The sequence below is a fragment of the Eretmochelys imbricata genome, chromosome 3 (assembly GCF_965152235.1).
Source record: "Eretmochelys imbricata isolate rEreImb1 chromosome 3, rEreImb1.hap1, whole genome shotgun sequence".
Classification (NCBI taxonomy): Eukaryota; Metazoa; Chordata; order Testudines; family Cheloniidae; genus Eretmochelys; species Eretmochelys imbricata.
This window is the reverse complement of record NC_135574.1, coordinates 168,081,022-168,101,905: the sequence shown is the minus strand read 5'-3', so window position 1 is coordinate 168,101,905 and position 20,884 is coordinate 168,081,022. Positions and strand designations below refer to the sequence as shown.

The window sequence follows — 20,884 nt, the reverse complement described above, 5'->3', positions numbered from 1 at the left end:
GAAACCATTGCAAATGAACATTTCTACCCGAGGCACTTGGTGCGTAGGTGTACTGTGAGGGACTGATAATTTCAAGGTACAAGGCATGTGCAATAGTAGCACAGACATACCAGCTGGTCACTAAATACAGCAATGAGATATGCTTTGCAGTTAAAATTTTATAAAAGTCAAGGTACTTACAGTGTATGGGGATTGCATCAATGAAAAGCTAACTTGTGACACACCAGGACGCTGAACAGAGGCAAGAACAGGGTCTAGCATAGTTATAGTTCTGAATCCATAATTGCTGTGCATCTCAAAGGAAGACAAGATAATAAAATAGCCTCCACCATCAATAGAGCAGATGGAACCTCAAGGCAGCATGTACTCTCAGAAAACTAATTTAGTCCTGTGTGGAATGATTAACGCTTGGTTTGAAAGAAAATACTAGGGACTGCCTCTATGTTCTGGTAACTCCATAACTGTAAGCAATGTGCATGGATCTGTCCAAGTGAGTGCCATTGTAACCAGCTAGATATTACTCCAACGCTTTACTTAGGGATGTGGTTAACTTTTGGTGACTGGCTTGTACTTCTGATAGTCTCTCTCTCTCTCTGTCTCCATCCTCCTCCCACCTGGCTAAAATGAATTTAATCACATTAGAGTGAACTTGGGCAGGCTCAGTGACAGGAAGAGAGATGCTTGTCACCTGGTGCAGTGGAGAAAAAGATTCCCTTACTAAAGAGATACATGATGAAAATACAGTTAACAAAAGTAGAATATGCTACACTTTTAAGAATCAGTAGAAGTGACCTAAATTTGGGGTATGTCTACAGCAAAATCTGTACGTGGGCTAGCCAGCATAAGCTAGCTTGAATCCAGCTAGTGCAGATAATGATAGCAGTGAAGACAGTGCTGCACAACCTTCAGAGCAGGCTAGCGAGAAAAGAATGTACGCAGGGTCCATGCCAGCCTTGTACTACCCACACTGAAGCCCGCACTGTGGTGTCTTTGCTGCTATTGTTGTTTGCGCTTGTTGGGTTCAAGCTAGCGTGGGTAGACTAGCCTGTGCACAGCTTTGTTTTCTTTTCTGTGGGTATGTCCGACATTTGGACACTCATTTTCCATTAGAATGAATAGGAATCAGGTGTCCAGTTCCCCTTTGTGGCTTTGAATAGAAAAATGAACACACACACTGATTCTGCATTGAACTGTGACTGACAGAAGTGCCAGAGGAATTAAAGGGGCTGAGTCAAGTGATTTTTCAGTACTTTGAAGAAACTTGGTCTCTTCAAAGTACTCACTGCCAGTGAGATGTCATTAAGGGAGATGAGTCAGAAGAGCAATAGCATCTGGAAAACTCATTGAAAGAAGTAACAAGTTATCAAGTAATTTTCTAGACTTCACTAAGAACAAGGCAATCAATTGTGCATCTACAAAGCCCTTTTCAGGAGAAGAACAAAACTGGTGGGGAGAAAAGTCAAATGAAGATGGTGTTTACCTTTTAATGTTAGCTTAGATGAAGACTGAGGAAATATTTCCTTATTATGTATCATTTTATAGCTCCAAAAGCATGCTAATCATTTCAAAGAAAACATAGCAGACACTGTCCCTGCCACAAACAGACCTAAATTTTAGGCATGAGACAATGAGTTGGGGAGAGACAAACAGTAGAGAAGGATGCTGGTTACTGCAATATGATTTCATTTGAAGTATGCATATGCCTATCTTGGTGGTTCTGCAAGATTTGATTTTTAAACAAAATTTAAAAAGGAAGATAAGGTTATTAAATAATTCATATTATTGACTCCCTTGTAGGTGTTGCAGAAGAACTGCATTTGTTGGAGCGACTTAAATGAGGAGGGGTAGTGACTTGGCAGATATAGAGAGGAGTCTGAATGATAATTAATGAGCAATTTTCAGTAGCTCTATCCAGGCGCATGAGGTATAAAGTATGTTTATGGCTGTTGTTATAAAAAAGAAGGAGAATTGCAGAAACACTTTATTAATCTTGGGAGTGAGAAGAATGTTGCTGTTTATCATGCTGGAAAATGGAGTTGCAGAAAATGAAAAATAGCAAAACTATGGCAGAGAGCTTTCAGTAATAATGCTTTTACTTTGTTATAATTGCTTTGCAAAAATGGGATAGTTTGACCTTTTATTAATAGTAGTCTGCATCTGGCAGCTGTGCCACAGCACCATCCAAGATCGCTTAATCAAGGCTGTCCCTCTACCTGTGGGGAAGGGTGGCGTGAACTCCACTATCCCTGGAATGGACAGTCACCTGTGACCAGACATCGTCATTACTAACAAGGTACAGAAGAGGATCCTCATAGTGGATGTCACAGTTCCTTTTGAGAACAGGACTGTGGCCGTCTTTGATCCCCAAGCTCAAAAAAGGAGAAATACGCCACCGGATGATGCCCTGAATGTTGGGGGTTATGAGGTTCAAATATATGCACTGATCGTTGGAGCTGTGGGCACAAGGGATCCCAGTAAAGAGTGCGAGAATGCGGAATCGGTCAGCGCTATGCCCGGCTGATGCGGCGACTCATGGTGTCGGACCATCAGGTGGTCAAGGGACATTTATTTAGAACATGTCACCAGACAGCGGCAACACCAGGAGAAATGAGACAGAGTGCCAATGAGAAGAGAAAACAGGAAAGTAGCTGAAATATTTTTTTAATAGATCGTATTTATTTAGGGATAACTTACCCTAAATTCTCAATTACTGAGGGGCAATTTATATTTATTGTTACATTATTTATTTTTCACAAGTTATTTCTAGTATGACTTTCCATGGATACTGATATTTAAACGGTACTGTTAAATTTATTACCCTAATTTGGGATATTGTAGATTATGGATTATGTGCATTTTATGACTTTTTATACCAAACTTGCTATCTTTGGATAATTTAAGCATTCTACCCAGGTGAATAGAAACTTTTTTATTAATCCGTGCTGTAGATAACTTTAACATAAGCTTTAATAAAATGTTTAATTTTTGTATACAGCTGTGCCCAGAAGCCCCACCCAATAATTATAGGCCCTTTTATGCCAGGCACTGTACAAACACCTGCAAAGACATGGCAGTTTCAGTAGGTCAAAAATGTCAACCAGCCTCTACAAATTCACCTGCAGAATTTGTGAGTGTTATGTACGCAAATACATGTAGCCCATATTAGAACCTAACTTCCCAATTTGTACATGCAAACACCCATATTTGTATACGTTTGTGGATGCCAGTTGAAACCTTGATCCTTCCACCCAAAATTTCAGAGGGTCTGTCTTTTGTACAGTATGCAAAATATTCATGTGCAAACCTGATTTAGGTGTGTAAATGTGTGTTGGCTTCTGTTAGTAGCTTTCTGCATGCACAAACAGATGCATGTGAAAATTTAACTGCCTCACAAAAGGGAGGCATTTGAAAATTAAAGCTCAACATCTGTAGTGTTCTTTGGTTTGCATGCTGTATTGTGTGTGAGTCCGGAAGGCAATGCTGGTTTCCTACTAAACAGTAGATCATATTCTAACCTACTTCAGGGAGAATGTGGAATGAGACTTAGTATATGAATGCATTTAATACAGTTAATGTCCTAGAATTTGGTGGGCATCCTGGGAAACATGCCAACTACAAAATTTAAATCTTCCCCCATATAACTTAAACTTGTGAGACCAGCACTTGCTCAGCAGATCGCCATAGCTCTTGCTGACCGTGGCAATGTTACAGGAGTAAAGCGTTTAGTGCGACAAATTGTTTTTGAGCAATAAATCCAGTGTATTAGGTACAAACAGGAGAGTTTCAAATCACACACTGTTACTTTTTCTCTTCTCCTTTCTTATCTTCAACAAATATTTACCACTACCATAGCCACTATGTGGAAAATGTTTTTACTTCCCTTTGGCTTTTCCCAGCATCTAAGGATATTGATAAATATAGGATGATTATAATTTGTCTCTCACATGTGGACTCTCTTAAGGTTATAGTGCCTGGGAACAACTAATAGTGTTTGTCTCTTTCTCCAGTAGTTGCTTCTGCTAAGGCTGTAGTAGCCTCTGAGGCTCCTGCCTGCCTCCTTAGTGTACCCCTTGGTCAGTCTCAGCAAATAGCATTCTCTGCCCTTCTGCAGCAGAACCACAGGTGTTCTCTTGGTTCAGGGCCCTTCCAGTGGTTTGGAGTGCATGTGAGCATGTATATGTGCACGGATGCATGTGTACAGGGGGATCCACTAACAATCACAGCAGGCTTTGCAGTTGGAAGAAGTAGCATCAGCATCCAAGAGCAACATCATGGGTAAACTATGGAGAGATGCAGTTTACGTTTAAATAATGCGTCCAGAACTTAAAATTCTTTCTGTAAATGCGGGGGGAGAGTTAGTTCCAGGGAAATTGATTTTTTGCCGTACAGTACAGTACTATAGTCAGGAGGGTCCCCTGCCTTACCCCACACAGGCACAGCCCACTGGCACTGGAGACAGTGAGGCAGGCAAGGAGGCTGAGGATGCTGTAGGCTAGGAGAAGCACGTTGCGCAGCGGCAGCTTCCCCTCCTCTGCAAGCACCAGGGGCGGGGGGCTCAACCCTCGGCCTGCTCACTCCACCCCTTCCCCCAAACCCCCACCCTTAACGCATCTCTTCTTCCCCTCCTTCTCCCCCTTTACTCTGCACGCCGCGTCCTCCCTCCTCCCCCCTCCCTCCTGCCCACGGCAATCAGCTGGCTTGCAATGTTCAGGGGGCAGGAAGGTGGGGGGAGGAGCGAGGACTTGGTGCGTAGGCTCCCCCTGCCTCCCGAACACCGCAAACCAGCTGATTGTCATGGGGAGGAGGCAGGGGAGGGAGGGGGAGCCTGCACGCTGTGTCCTCGCTCCTCCCCCATCCCTCCAGAACGCCGCAAGCCAGCTGATTGCCGTGGGCAGGAAGCGGTGGGAGATGGGGGAAGGCGCTGATCTGCAGGGTCTGCCAGCAGATGGGAGGTGCTGTGCGGAGGGGCGGGGGTGTAGGGGAGCTGATGGGGGGCTGCCAGCTGTGGACAAAGCAGGCAGCCAAACGACGTTATAGCAAAGCATTGCACAACTTTAAATGGAGTGTGTTTTGTAATTGAGCAGGAACGTAAATCAAAACAACATTAAGCAAGAGGATGTTAAGAGGGAAGTTACTGTAAACATAATATATGAATGCTTATATGCATCACTTGATGGTTTAAATGCAGCCACCTCTGGTGTATACCATGATTGTTCTTTGACAATGCCTGGCCCTATTACACAGCATATTAAAGCATACCTTAGTCTCTCAGGACAGTGTCAGGAGCCCATAGAGTTTAGGGTCTCTGAGCCTATTTCCAGAGCTCATTGAAGTCAGTTGAGAGACTCCCATTATCTTCGGTGGGCTTCGGGTCAGGCTTTCTGTGGGAGATCACCTTGAGTGAAAACCCTACATTTTTATTACTAGCTGTCCCTCAGGCACTGAAAAATCTACTTTAAGATCCCTGCCTGGTTTTCTTATTAAAATGGTTTCCTTAAAATAGATGACCTGGTAGGTTATTTCTTCCTTTACAAGGGCTATTTAACTAAATGCTTCAAAGATAGTTAATGCCTTTTTATGAGAACAACAAAATGTTGTACAGCTACTCAAAGCCTACCCCTAAAGGTGAACTGAAAGAAACTAAGGAGAAAAGTAAATTTCTTGTCTCTTAATTTGCTTTATTTTAGTAGCTTTTCCTGTCAGAATTTTTAAATTCCAGGGTTTTTGTACGAGTTTGAAGGTAAAGTGTTTTCTTTGGAAAAAATTAACCCAACAGATGTTAAAGGGGAATAGATTGTTAATTGAAGATATTGTAGTTCTGTTTATCTCCCTGGAGTGACTTCTGTTAGCTTGTATCAGTGAGGAAATTCTATAACATGGTTACACTTGTGTGGTTAAAAATACATGTTAGTGCTGTAGGTTTGTTTTGAGGCTGTTCTCCAGGTCCCTCTGCTTGCTGTGGGGTTCTTGCACTTTACACCCAAGCATATGATGCTGGTCACTGTTAGAGACAGGATACTGCATTAGATGGAACTTGGGACGGATCCAGTCTGCCAGTTCCTACATTCCTGTGTTCCCATGCGTGAAGAGACACTAAAATGAGGGACGTCAGTGGTAGATACATGCTGAGAGAAACATCAAGTTTTCGTTTCATATGCTCTTTGAGAAGCTTGTGTTTATTTGTTAGCAGATACTTTTTGCTGAATCAGGTACTTAGGGTACAATTCACAGAGCCAGATACAGGTTTTATTAAAATGGACTTGTATTCTTCTAAGTGTGGCAGCTCTCTAGAAATTAGAGGATTATAATTAAATCAGGCCCTCCTTGAACAACCTCAAATACGATGGCATTCATAGATTCATAGATACGAAGGTCAGAAGGGACCATTATGATCCTCTAGTCCGACCTCCTGCACAACACAGGCCACAGAATCTCACCCACCCACTCATGCAAAAAACCTCTCACCTATGTCTGAACTGTTGAAGTCCTCAAATCGTGGTTTAAAGACTTCAAGGAGCAGAGAATCCTCCAGCAAGTGATCTGTGCCCCATGCTACAGAGGAAGACGGAAAATCTCCAGGGCCTCTTCCGATCTGCCCTGGAGGAAAATTCCTTCCCGATCCCAAATATGGCCATCAGCTAAACCCTGAGCATATGGGCAAGATTCACCAGCCAGATACTACAGAAAATTCTTTCCTGGGTAACTCAGATCCCACCCCATCTAACATCCCATCACAGGCCATTAGACCTATTTACCATGAATATTTAAAGATCAATTAATTACCAAAATCATGTTATCCCATCATACCATCTCCTCCATAAACTTATCGAGTTTAATCTTAAAGCCAGATAGATCTTTTGCCCCCACTGCTTCCCTTGGAAGGCTATTCCAAAACTTTACTCCTCTGATGGTTAGAAACCTTCGTCTAATTTCAAGTCTAAACTTCCCAATGACCAGTTTATATCCATTTGTTCTTGTATCCACATTGGTATTGAGCTTAAAAAATTCCTCTCCCTCTCCGGTATTTATCCCTCTGATATATTTATAGGGAGCAATATCTCCCCTCAACCTTCTTTTAGCATTCAACATATTTGCTGCCCCCAGGCTCAGAATTTGTCTGGCAGTGGGGTGACAGGGTATCTGAATTGATAATGTGGGGGCATAGGGTGATCATCTCCTGCCCTCTTTGGGATACATAGATACCCCTGCAGGACTGAACCATATGGAGCATCCATTAAAGCAAATCAAAAATGTGGACAGATGAAAACATGATACACCTGTTTCAGGGAGCTGCGTCATGGGATAGATTCAAGGCCTGTAGCGCTGTCAAAGTATGCTGCATGTATGGTGACAGTGCACCATGCACTTGAATCGGGATGGCTAATGTGGAAGCTCTGAGCTATTGTGGCTTGAACTGGCAGAAGTACAAGTCTGTAGTGTAGACAGGATATATAAGGGAAGTGTCCCTTTTCTCCATTTGAACGCATGTGGGAAGATCCTCAACAGACAAAAATGGAACTGAGTGCTTGTCAATACTGCTTCTAGTCCTGTGGGAGTGACTGAAAACATGTCGTGCGTATCACTCAAATTCTCCTTCTCACTGTTTCCATTAACTTGATTAATTACTGTGACTTGGTTTGAAAGGTTAAATAGAGAATTCCCCAAACACCACACTGAAAATAGTGCTCTTGATCATGCAGATAAATAAAAAGAAGTTAAATTTTAAAAGTTGGCATCAAAAAGTCTATTTGAATGAAATGTCTGGTCATTTGTACACAATGTAACTTACTTTGATTTCTTCTTGTAGATGAAGAGACCAGAAGCCTGCAGTTTGAAGAGTAACCTCTGCATATTACTGCTGGGCATAGTTCGCATTTTCTTTTGGTGGTGGTTGGCAGAGCTGATGATTCATCTCATGTATATCCATGCCATATACAGTAGTTCTTCACATCTGGAAGCAGTGTCCTACTGGACTTTAGGTCAGTGTAAATATTACTTACTTTGAATATACTTGTTAATTACTTATTCATTACCTAATCAGTGCCCAAAAAATGTTTTATAGACACACAAGGCCAGAGTTTGCTTCCCCTAAAAAAATTATAATTAAGACCATTTGAATATTTTGGATAAAAAGCCGGCTAGATTGTCGAGCTTAACGGGTAGTGATCAACAGCTTGAGGTCTAGTTGGCAGATGGTATCAAGCGGAGTGCCCCAGTGGTTAGTCATGGAGCCGGTTTTGTTCAACATCTTTATTAATGATCTGGAGGATGGCGTGGATTGCACCCTCAGAAAGTTCATGGATGACACTAAGCTAGGGGGAGAGGTATAAATGCTGGAGGGTAGGGATAGGGTCCAGACTGACCTAGACAAATTGGAGGATTGGGCCAAAAGAAATCTGATGAGGTTCAAGAAGGACAAGTGCAAAGTCCTGCACTTAGGACAGAAGAATCCCATGCATCACTACAGGCTGGGGACCGACTGGCTAAGCAGCAGTTCTGCAGAAAAGGACCTGGGAATTACAGTGGATGAGAAGCTGGATATGAGTCAGCAGTATGCCCTTGTTGCCAAGAAGGCTAACGGCATATTGGGCTGCATTAGTAGGAGCATTGCCAGCAGAACGAGGGAAGTGATTATTCGCCTCGATTCAGCACTGGTGAGGCCACATCTGGAGTATTGTGTCCAGTTTTGGGGCCCCCACTAGAGACAGGATGTGGACAAATTGGAGAGAGTCCAGTGGAGGGTAACAAAAATGATCAGGGGGCTGGGGCACATGACTTACGAGGAGAGGCTGAGGGAACTGGGGTTATTTAGTCTGCAGAAGAGAAGAGTGAGGGGGGATTTGATTGCGGCCTTCAACTACCTGAAGGGGGTGTTCCAAAGAGGATGAAGCTTGTCTGTTCTCAGTGGTGGCAGATGACAGAACAAGGAGCAGTGGTCTCAAGTTGCAGTGGGGGGAGGTCTAGGTTGGATATTAGGAAACACTATTTCACTAGAAGGGTGGTGAAGCACTGGAATGGGTTACCTAGGGAGGTGGTAGAATCTCCATCCTTAAAGGTTTTAAGGCTCGGCTTGACAAAGCCCTGGTTGGGATGATTTAGTTGGTGTTGGTCCTGCTTTGAGAAGGGGCTTGGACTTAGATGACTTCCTGAGGTCTCTTCCAACCCTAAACTTCTATGATTTTGTGATTTTTCAAATTCAAAAGTTAAAACAAATTGAAAAAATGTAGATGAAATTTTCACCCTGTTTTTATGCCAACTACAGAGCTGATTGAAATTATTTGAAGTTTTGAGGAGAAAAAGGAAAAACATAGTGAGAAATTTTTCACAATTCTTCCTTCCTACCCTGTTTTTCCCCCCTCCAATCTGTTTTACTGTTCTAAAAAGACAAAATAGATCAAAAGGTTAGAGCAGGGGTCGGCAACCTTTCAGAAGTGGTGTGCCGATTCTTAGTTTATTCACTCTAATTTAAGGTTTTGCGTGCCAGTAATACATTTTAACCTTTTTAGAGGGTCTCTTTCTATAAGTCTTTCATATGTCACTAAATTATTGTTGTATGTGAAGTAAATAAGGTTTTTAAAATGTTTAAGAAGCTTCGTTTAAAATTAAATGAAAATGTAGAGCCCCCCAGACCGGTGGCCAGGACCCGGGCAGTGTGAGTGCCACTGAAAATCAGCTCACGGGCCACCTGTGGCACACGTGGCATAAGTTGCCCACCCCTGAGTTAGAGCAAGGGAGTCTGGAAGAAAACAAGGTGGCAGGAAGGCAATGATCTGTGTATGTACTGTTTAGTTCATGATGATCACCATCATTGTGTATATATGTGTGAGAGACAGATGTTTAGTATTTTAAAATAACTTTTCCGCAGCTCTTTTTCAGTTTCTTGTTCCTTCTTTTTGGTGGCTGTATGATAATTTGATTATAGATGCCTAAATATTATAATGAGTGCAGTATAAAGATGTTGATAGTAGTCACATTCAAGCTGTAGTTACGTTACATTCACAGATGCTAAGATCTTCTGCTGCTCTGTGATGTGTACCTTTGGGGAACTTCCCCCCCCTCCCCCCCCCCAAACTCTTTGGCTCAGTAAAGCCAGACGTGTTGCTCACTGAAGCAAAGGAGATGCCTCTCACTACCTCAGCTAGTTAGGTGACACTGCTGTAAGTACATAAGGGAAAATCTAGTTCTGTCCAGCTGAGTACGGTGGTACACAAGACCATTAATTAAGTACAGTCCTATAGCTTATTTTTGATCATCTGTGATCTGTACTATACAGGAGGTCAGACTAGATCAGTGGTCTCCAACTTTTTAACGCCCCAAATCACTTTTTTGAATCTAAGGGCAAACCAGGATCTACCTCACTCCTTCCCCTAGACCCCTTCCCTTCACCAAAGCCCCTCCCACTCCACCACCATCCCCCCCGTCACTCGCTCTCTCCCACCCACCCTCACTCACTTTGACTGGGCTGGAGCAGGGGGTTGGGATTCGGGAGGGCATGCGGGCTGTGGCCGAGGGGTTCACAGTGTGGGAGGGGACTCTGGGCTGAGTCTAGGGCAGGGGGTTGGGGTGCAGGAAGGGGTGAGGGGTGCAAGCTCTAGGAGGGAGTTTGGGTGCAGGAGGGGGCTCTGGGCTTGGGCAGAGTGTTGGGGTGCTGGTGGGGGTACAGGGTGCTGTCTCTGGGAGAGGGTTGGGGTGCAGGAGGGGGTAGGGGGTGTTGGCTCTGGGAGGGGGGTCCGGGCTGGGGCAGAGTGTTGGGGTGCAGGAGGGGTTCTGGGGTGCTGGTTCTGGGAGGGGGCTCAGGAATGGGGGTTTGCCCAGTGCTTTCCGGTTGGCAGCGCAGCGAGCCTAAGGCAGCCCCACACAGCTCCTGGAAGGGGCCAGCGTGCCCCCGGGAGGCAGCTGGGGGGCATGTGGCTCCGCGCAGTGCCCCTCTCTGCAAGCACCACCCTCGCAACTCTTCCGGCCAATGGGAGCTGTGGGGGTGGTGCTTGCAAGCAGGAGCAGCGCATGGAGGGAGACCTCTTTCTCCCCACCAACCCCCAGGCGTGGGGCTGCGCTGGCCGCTTCCAGGAACGGCGTGGGTATGGGGTAGGCAGGGAGTTTGCCTTAGCGGCAGCCACACTACACTACCTGAGATCGCAATTGACTGGGAGGTTCTCTAGGATTGACCAGTTGATTGCAGTTGACCGGTTGTTGGTGACCACTGGACTGGATGATCACAATGGTCCCTTCTGGCCTTGGAATCTATGAACCTATGAACAGAAATTCAGCCCAGCAGTTGATGTCAGTCTTTAACAGTCCTGGGCCAATAGATGGCATCTGTATTCGCAGGGAGCAAGCTGTGCTCCCTCCAGTGGAGGGCAGTGGTACATGGCCTCTCAAAGCTAGTTTGGTGTACGTGACAGAAAGATAAGAGGTTTTCCTCCAAGCTTTTTTCCCCTCCCCTAACTCCATCAGCATTTGTAAAAGAGATTCTGAATTAGCATTTTCTGTTCCAAACAAGAGTTCTTCAGTCAGTTAAATCCAGTAGCTGCTGACGTCTTCTATATTCAGAGGGTAAAAGCTTTGCAGTGTTAAGTGATGGAACATGTTAAATCAAATGCTGACCAGTTAATAGATGCAAGAGTCCAAGTTTAAGGGACAACTATTCAAGAAGTGTGTGTGTGTGTGTGTGTGTGTGTGTGTGTGTGTGTGTAAATTTTCAACAGTATTAAAACAGTAAATAAAAAAATTACTATTTGAGGAGCAGCTTAGGATGCTGATATATTCATTTGATGCAATCAGTATCACATTTCAATAACTAAAACTCATTTAGAGCTGGTGATTAGAAAATGCTTAAAATATAAGTTCAGGTGATGAAAGTCTATTTCAAAGCAAGTCTGTACTGTAAAACTTCCCTAGTCTGATTAAAATATGATAATCTGAACTTAAATAATAGTCCTTTGGAGAGCCTATTTTTAGAAGAGGTGTGATTAATGGGGGATGGTACACTCGGACAGAGGGATTACAAGTGACAGTGTAGTTAATGAAGATGGGTAGTTAAACAGTAGGGTTCAGTTAAGTTTTCAAGGCGATGAAAAAATGTGACATTTTTACAGGTACATTCAAGTGCTTCAGTTCTGTCCAGTTCTGACAATCTGAGGCTATTTGTTTATCACAATAATTGTGCTTCATCTCTCATTAAAGTCAAATCACATTAACAGATTTAAGACACAGGAAATTTTAGGCTTAAATTCCACGACTGTCCTTGTAAATAGTATTTAGTAGATCTGTTTTCCTCTGATCCTTTCTTAGTTATACAGAGCTTTACATACTCTTTAATGTTCCTTGTACAGACCCAAATGATACCTTTATCTCAGGTTCCATAGTATTGAAACTGCGTAAATGAAAGAGGGACTGAGGAAATAGACGGTTGATACTAAAGCAGTGGTTTTCAACCTTTTTTTCATTTGTGGACCCCTAAAAAATTTTGAATGGAGGTGTGGACCCCTTTGGGACCACAGGTTGAAAACCACTGTACTAAAGGATTAACCACATGGGATATTAAGGTTCCTGTGCCACTCTTTTCTTTTGTGTCCCATTTTTTATTAATATCCATTTAGCTCTTGGCAGATTGAAAGCTGTGTGTATCATCTTGTGTATATTAGGTGTTGCATCACTGCCCCCAGTAACTTGTAAACTTCATAGCGAAGTGTGACGTAGTATTGCAATAACCTGTAATTAGGTCATGTAATGGAAATATGTAGAACTTGTGGATGTTACAATTGCCCTTCCAATTTTTCTTGAATATTTTGGAGTGATATACAACGAAACCCGTCAATGTGGATAAAAGCAGCATCTTAAAACTTGAGCAAAGGGTAACTCGGTAAATCTTGGGGACGCTTTGCCATGGTCAAAAGTATGTGTAAGAGGAGCATAATCAGAATAGCTTTTTGGTCATAAAAAGGTTCAGTATAACGTCCCTGCAAGGTACAGCTATAAGCATATAAAATGTTTATATAGTAACAGTGTTAATTTAAAAATGTCAAAGCATTTAAAAATATGAACCATTTTCTGCTGTGTCACAGATGTACTGTAAATGAAACACGGTAGTTTGGGTTTTTTAAAAATGAAAGCTAACAAAAGAGCAGCACAGAAATGTTAACATTACCTGGAGTACATTGTCCATTATTCACTGTCGTTATTCACTCCCTCACACATACATAGAACTAAGAAATAAAATAGCGCCTAGGGCGAGCAGGTATCAATCATCAAGATAAATATTGTCTCCTTTGTAGCAGGAAACTAGTTAAGTGAGTTTCTCTAAATAATGCACAGAAAGGTATGTGACTGTTCTAGATACCTGCACACTGATAGTATGTTGTGAAGCCCAAAGCTAAAGGTTCAAATGCCATCCAACACCAAGAAGCGTTTACACTTCAGTGTTAATGAATTTATTGAAAAGTGCTTTTGCTTTTAAAATCTGCTGATTTGTTGGCTGAGTCCTCATGTATGACTCAAACAGGTATGTGCTTAGGTGGAAACTTCAGCAGAGCTTGTTTCTCCTCTCTCACTGCTCTTGGTTATAAATCAGCGTCCACCCTCGCTGTATTACTGTCACATTACATCTTCCTGGGATTAAGCCACCTCATTCCTTCTGGATTCACTTGCAGCTCCACAGCCTTAGCCATTTCTCTCCTCTCTCATACCTGTCTTCATGAAAGCCAACACTGACCTCATCTCTTCATACGCTGAGCTAACCTAACCTGTCTATATGGTTATGTCTACATTGCCAAAAAAAATGGAGTTACATCAGCAAGTCTCAGCCTGGGTCAGCTGACTCTGGCTTGCTGGGCTCATATTACGGCGGTTAAAAAATAGCAGTGTAGACATTCAGACTCAGGCTGGAGCCAAGACTATGAAACCAGAGGAGTAGAGCCCTGTGTGGATACAGAACTTGTCTGTGGATATAAGGTGGATATCCACGGAGCTGCGGGGCTCTACCAGAAACGGCAGTGGTGAAAGCAGCAGCATGTTGGGCTGCCGGTCACAGGAGCCAGCACCCTGCATGGGCAGCTCCTCCGGCCTGGCTGTATCGCTCCCAGCTCTGCCCACTGGGGTGGGCACCAGGCTGACCGACAGCTGCCCCAGGTTGCACTAGTGTGTGCAAGCAGCTCGCATGCTCCCGGACAGGATACTCAGACCGCTGCGTGGAAGGGACTCCTGTCCGGGAGCATGCGAGCCACTTGCACACACTAGTCCGACTGGGGACAGCCACCTGTGAGCCAGCTGCCCACCCCAGTGGGTGGGGCTGGAGGTGAGACAGCCACGCCCCACGCCGGAGGAGCTGCCCCAGTGGGGTGTTGGCTTTTGTGAGTGTTGGCCCGACCATGCTGCTGTTTTTGCCACTGTGGTTCCTGGTAAAGCCTGGTAGAGCTCCGTGGATAGCCGGATCTGTGGATATACATTTTGTATCCATGCAGGGCTCTAGCGGTGAAGGGGGTGGGTCTCAGAGCCCAAGGCCAAAGGTCTATGCTGCTATTTTTAGCCCCATTGCACGAGCTCCATGAGCCCAAGATTGTTGATCCAGGGTCTGAGAATCACTGCTGCGAGTCGTTTTTTTGCAGGGTAGACACACCCTCTGTGGGACTTCTAGAATATTAATCATTAGAAGATCTAAGGGTTTCAAACTGTGTTGTAGCCTTGCTTGACCTTTCACTTGCTAGGTACCTTCCAGTTTCCAGCCTCTCTTTCCTCAGCAAGGTACTGGACAAAATAGTCTTTTCTTATGTCTATGACCCAATTTTTCCAGCTCATCTCCCTAAAATGTGAGCATAGCCAATAGAAAGGAGCATAAACTACAGCAGTCAATATGTAATAAGGGAATTAGCAGGGCTGCGATGGAATTTGAAGGGGATTAAACCAAGTAACAATAAATACTTGAAGTATATCAGACACAGGAAGCTGGCAAGAGAGTCTACAAGAGGATATAGCAAAAATAGTGGAAAGGTCAAAAATGGGTGTCAAGAATGTTTACAGAGATGGAAGAACTTCCCTATGCAGAGAGAGAGAAAGAGAGAAAATATTGGAAGAGTTTATTTTAGAGAGGAGATGAATAAGAAGTGACATGATAAAGTTACACAAAAATAATGAAGGCTTCAGAGAAGGTATTTTCCCTTTCTTATAATGAAAGTATAAGGGATCATTGAAACTGAAAGGCAGCAAATTTATAAATGGAAAAAGAAAGTTTTTCACACAATGCACGATTAGCCTGTGGAGCTCATTGCCACAAGATATCATAAAGGCCAAGAGCTTAGCAAGATTTTTTAAAAAGATAGGACATTTTTATGACTAATTAGAACACGCAGAATTGCACATTAGTGAGGATTTGAGAGAAACCCCAAAAGTCTGGAAGTGATATTAAATCGTCATGCTTCAGGGCATAAGCCAAACGCTAACTAATGAGTGTTAAGAAGAAACTTTCCTTAGGGGCAGATTATTTCATAACAGCCTATTGCAGCGTTTCCCACACGTGTGTCTGACGCATCTGGTGCTGGCCACTGTCAGAGAAAGGATATGTGACTGGATGGAGCAGTGGTCTAAACTGGTATGGTAGTTCTGATGTTTCCAGAGCACTTTGCTCACTGTTTCTTTGCATAGAATTGTTCAGCTATCTGGAGCTGCATATTGCAAAATAATAAACTCAGAGAAAAGTATATCAGTGCAGTGTATATCAGTTAATAAAGACTGCCTATGGGATGAACAATGATACACAGAAAGTCTCTTGAATTGATATTGTTATTTAAATACAAGTGCTGTGGAGTATTTATTTAGCCCTGAAATCTCTGTTGAAATTACTGTTGCTTGCAATTATATTTGTGACTCTCAAACTTTAGGTTAAATACATTGATGGTAATAATACTGGAAAATGTGCATAGATGATTAAAGTAAATAACCTGTCTGTTCGTTCTTTCCATTCCCTCACTGTTTTCCTGTATTACTCTTCCACCGACACTTCCTAATTTATGTCTGGTCATCTATTTATGGACATAAATGTTCCTGGCAGCCACTGTAGCTCTGAGCAGTAATGCAGTGAGCCTTATGGATCAGTGAGCTATTGAAATAGTATGATCAGCAACTTTCTTTGAGATTTAGCAAATTACCTTCACAGTGCATCAAATCTTTAAGTAGGAAAGCAAGTGCCATTCTGCATTCTTCTTTGGATTTTGTGCATTTAAAGGCAAGATTATTGGAGGGCTGCCCTAATTGGGCAGCAGCATTTTGAGCTTTTCACATTGATTATTTTTAGGGAACCTTATCTGTTATAACTGGAAAGCAGAAATTCATTCTTTAGGCTCCTTAACCAAATTGCACAAAATCTATGGCTGTTTTGTTATATTTTCCCTTATTTGTATTAATTTTAATTAATTATCTGGATTTAAATACAACAATATAAAAGAATGCTCACTGGGGGATTCATGTGTCTTTGCCATTAACTAAAAATACAATTCAAAAATCATTATGAAACCCAACTCAGCAGCACTTGTCCTTTCCCTATTCCTTCCAGCAGTCAGTACACACATCAGAATCTCCTGCACCGTGTGCTCTTTCCCATACATAAATCCCACTTGCTGTAGCTCTGTAATGTCAGCTCAAACAGATGTCTGGAAGGCCAATCAGCTTGGGCTGTTTTGAACTGGGGAGTGGAAGGGGAGTGAATTTCAAAGTGAGAGTTCTTCCCACAGAATGTGCTGCCATTAGCCCCTTTTCTTTGATACAAGAGGGACTCCAGCACAGGTACCTCTGTTGATCTCACCTGCAGCAGTATGTCTCAGGGAGGAAAGTCCCAGGGCCAAAAAAACACCTCTACTCCTGCAGCCAGTTCAGATACTGGAGAACTAATGCCATGTGATCACAATGAGATATTCTATTTAACAAGCTAGCTACCTCACGCTGCTTTGAATGCATGTCGGGAGCACAGTTACCAACTTTCATGCGGTAAATAAGCACCCTGACTTTCACAATAAGCCAAAAATCAAGCTAATCCCATTTCAAAACAAGGCCGAAACAAGCCAATCCCTAAGAACCCCAACACTCTATGTGACTAGATCCCCCCATGTGTGCAGTCTGGGAATGTGGTTGGCCTGCTGTGCACCCCTGACTCTCTCCCCCCCCTTACTCCTGCTTGCCGGGAGCTGATTTAAAAAAAAAAAAAAGCTACAAGCCAAACAAGCACAAGCTACAAGCCAAACAAATTACAAGCCAAAAACTAGCCAACAAGCAACTCACAAGCCAATTAAGCCACAAACAAGCCCAATTTCTGCGTTTTTTTTCTGCGGGTTTGGCATGTCTGGTCAGGAGTAGCCCCACATAGAACACATTATTATATTCCAGTCTAGAGGTGGCAAAGCACAAACCATGGGGGCAAACTGCACGTCCAAGGGGAAATGTCGCACCCTCCTGGACAGAGGTTGTTTAAGAGCAGCTGAGACTTTAATCAGATCTCTGTGCTGATAACTTTGGTTACAAACCAGGTTCAAACACACTCAACTGAAGGGTGTGACTTAGCCTCTGTGAAGTCCTCCAGATAATTACCCGAGTACACCATAATGACCTCAGTCTTCTCCAGATTGTGTCTCCGCAATCTTGCTCCCATCCATACCCCGGTCTTGCTCAGATGCTGGGAAAGACGCTTTGCTGCACTCTTTGGGCTGGGTGAGAAAGAGCCATGAATCTGGTTGCCATCTGTGAATGTCACATTGAAAACTCTTTGGCCTGTATCTCCTCATTGACTCTCCTAATGGCTTTGCATAGCATACACATAGAATGAGAGGCGTGGCGGAGGAGAACCTTATGTGATCACATGTGAGAGTTCTCTCAGGAGAAGAGCTATTGTGTGTGGCCTCCAGGGACCATAGGTGTGCCAACAACACCCTCATGATCAATTGTGCTGAAGGAAGCTCAGAAAGCTAACCAGCTCATCACTCTCTTAATATGGTGTAACCTCTCATAGCCCAAGAGACCCACACCTATTATCCCCATAGTAACCCTTGCCTCCAGTTCCTCCCCAGTAACATCAGTGAGTAGAAAAAAAAACACTGCTGAGCCAAAGAGAGATTATAGTCCTCCTCAAAGGGTCTGGACCCCATTGTGGTGCAATTCGAGAGGGGGAGAGTGGATCTGTGATCTCCTGGTGGCTGTCAGCCAAAGATTTTCATGATGCTTCACTAGAATGTACATAACAAAAAATCTCTGCTCTTGAGGAGCTTGTATAAAACACATACAGGTGCTGCAGTAATTCAGAGAGCAATGTTGCATGTTGTTGTTAGCATATATAGTTCCTGTGGAGCAGTTGGGGTTTTAGAAAATATCTGAGTGGAGAGAGGAAGAACATTTGGAGAGTAAGAAATCTGACCCAGGTTTATGGGGTGGTGTAGAAGAAGGCATGGAGGTGGGATTGAGTGAGACAAACAAAGGGGGCAGGAGGGGATGGGATAAATAATAACCTGATGAGTGTTTTTAATTAAGTATATTCAGCAAAGTAACTCGATAGGTTTAAAGGCAGCATGTGTTTGTTGTAGAGCAACCCTTAAACGGAGCTAAGGATTTTTTGTGTGTGTTTGTGGAGGAAATAATAGAAAAAGCCAGAAGGTGGTAGTAAGCACTGTGGATTTTCCCATGATACATGCCACAGACAGGGATCTCTAGATTACAATACTTGGAGTAGTATAAAACATAAAATAAGTAGCACTAAGGGGCCATATCAGTTGTCTTTTAAAAGGTACAGAAATGTTTGTTTACTTGACACACTTGGCTCCCGTAGCTGGTACAACCATTCTTGTTTTTGAACTCGTAGTTTCAACCTTAGCTTGATTTGGACTTTGCCTTTTGATCCAGACCCAGAAATCTGACTTGGACTCTGACCCCTTGGTATCGACTCTGTCCTGGAACCTGACCACAAACTCCTCCTCTACTCACAGCCTCATGTTTGACCCTGCTCTGATCCTTGGTCCCAACTGCCCTTGTTAGGATCCTGACAAGATGTACCCTAAGGTACAATCTGGACTGTTGAACAGTTGGGTTCCTTCAATTCTCCAATCTGGAGTGCCTTTTATACTGCTTTGCTGTGAAAACAACCACTCCAGTCCAATTCACACACAGCCTGTAGCGTGCAAAATCACTCCCAGCTGAATGACATGAATGCTATGGCCAGCCACTCATGAGTTGCATACAGGGCAACCCCAGTAAACTCCCAGTCCCAGACCTTCCCCCAGAAATGTGCGTCTTGTACTGCCCAGCTCTCCACTTGACAATGCAAGCTCATATAAGGTCCATCATTTCATCAGTGCAAAATGATATGCACAAACCTTGTTATCTCAAGTGGAGGTTCCCAGCATTTCAATCCAAACACACACTGGTTTAGATAAAACAATAAAACAAGTTTATTAACTACAGAAAGATTTAAAGTGATTACAAGTAATGAGGCAGAAAAGTTAGAATTGGTTACAAAGAAAATAAAAGATAAAATGCAGATTCATATCTAACTTAAAGCTAAATGGATTCAAAGCAAAGATTTTTCTCACCATATGCTCGTTACAATCTTTACTAGCTGGAACCATCCAGGCCAGGATCTCTCCCCCAGTTCAGTGTTTCTTCACGTGTTGCTGTTGTAAGCATAAAGGTAAGAGTAGAGACGTAATTTGTGTTGTATGTGGTCTCTATTCTTATACCATTCTCCCCTCTTTGAGGATGATCTCCAGTTGGGGTATAGTGCTATAGCTATGCTGCTATAGTCCCTGTCTAGGTAGGAGAAACTAATATTGGCTTCTGCTGTTCTGATGAAATGGGCATGACTGCTGCTCTTCACTAGTACATTCATGTGTGTTTTACTTATCTAATTCTAAAACCTCAGGGTTATAAAGTGTCGATTTCTGTATACTTGCACTACTCCACCTTTAGCCTTATAGATTTTTATATTTAAAAGGATAGGTACATACAATGGTGACTCAATACTTCTCCCTTTCCAGCTCATCTGATAAAAGCTTGACATCAGTCTCACAAACTACAGGAGGTAGCAATAGCCAAAATTCAACTGAAAAATGGCAGGGAGGGGATACAGATTCTGGAAAGAGCCATGATATAATTTTTAAACAGTTCTATTTCAGCTAACTTGATTACGTTTGTGTGTATGTGTATATTCAATGTACGTATGCATCACCCACTATTGAGTATGTGCTCCAGGTTCTCCCTCTGTTCCTGATCCACAGAGGAAATGAGTTGTTACAGTTCTGAGCTATGGAGACATGGCTCTTTAACTCAAGTTGTAACAACTCAGACTTTTGACCCTGCAGGTCCCTGGTTCAATCCCTTGTGCATCTACAGAAATGGTTGCCATTATATACATGTGTGCGTGCATACACAATAGATACATACAATTTGAAAACATTTTTTGCATTTTATGGGCCACTTTACATCAGCTGTGGGTGTAACCCACTAGTCTTTACTCAGTACCATCTTTTCTAGTGAAGACTGTACAGTTGACAGTTTTAATTTATTGTCATTGCTATACTTATTAAATAGGCTTCCTGACTAGATTTTCCCTTGTACATAACAAGTGTGAGTTCTTTATATAAAAATAATGTAGAATGACATCAATACAAGAGGTTAATGATGACATTTTATCTGAAAGTTGGTTTATTACAAATAGGATTTTTTGGATGCCTTAAAGAGTGAAACCTCACATACGTACATAATAAAAAAAGTGACGTCTACATAATGCTCTGTGTAAACCAGATGGTAGAGTATTGTGTCTGGTGTCTCTAATAACCTCATGAACAGGAAAGGAATTTCTGAGTGCATTCTTAAGAAGCACACAGTGTTTTGCTATTGAAATGGTGGTGTCTGTGCA

General features: G+C 43.0%; 1 protein-coding gene across 1 annotated transcript in view; it reads left to right on the top strand.

Annotated features, from left to right (window-relative positions):
• HHAT (hedgehog acyltransferase) overlaps positions 1-20,884 on the top strand; it is a 216,953-nt gene that overhangs the window by 29,058 nt on the left and 167,011 nt on the right. Inside the window, exon 6 of the mRNA XM_077812196.1 lies at positions 7,808-7,979. Coding sequence (XP_077668322.1) covers positions 7,808-7,979 — 172 coding nt within the window. The remainder of the gene's footprint in view (positions 1-7,807; positions 7,980-20,884) is intronic.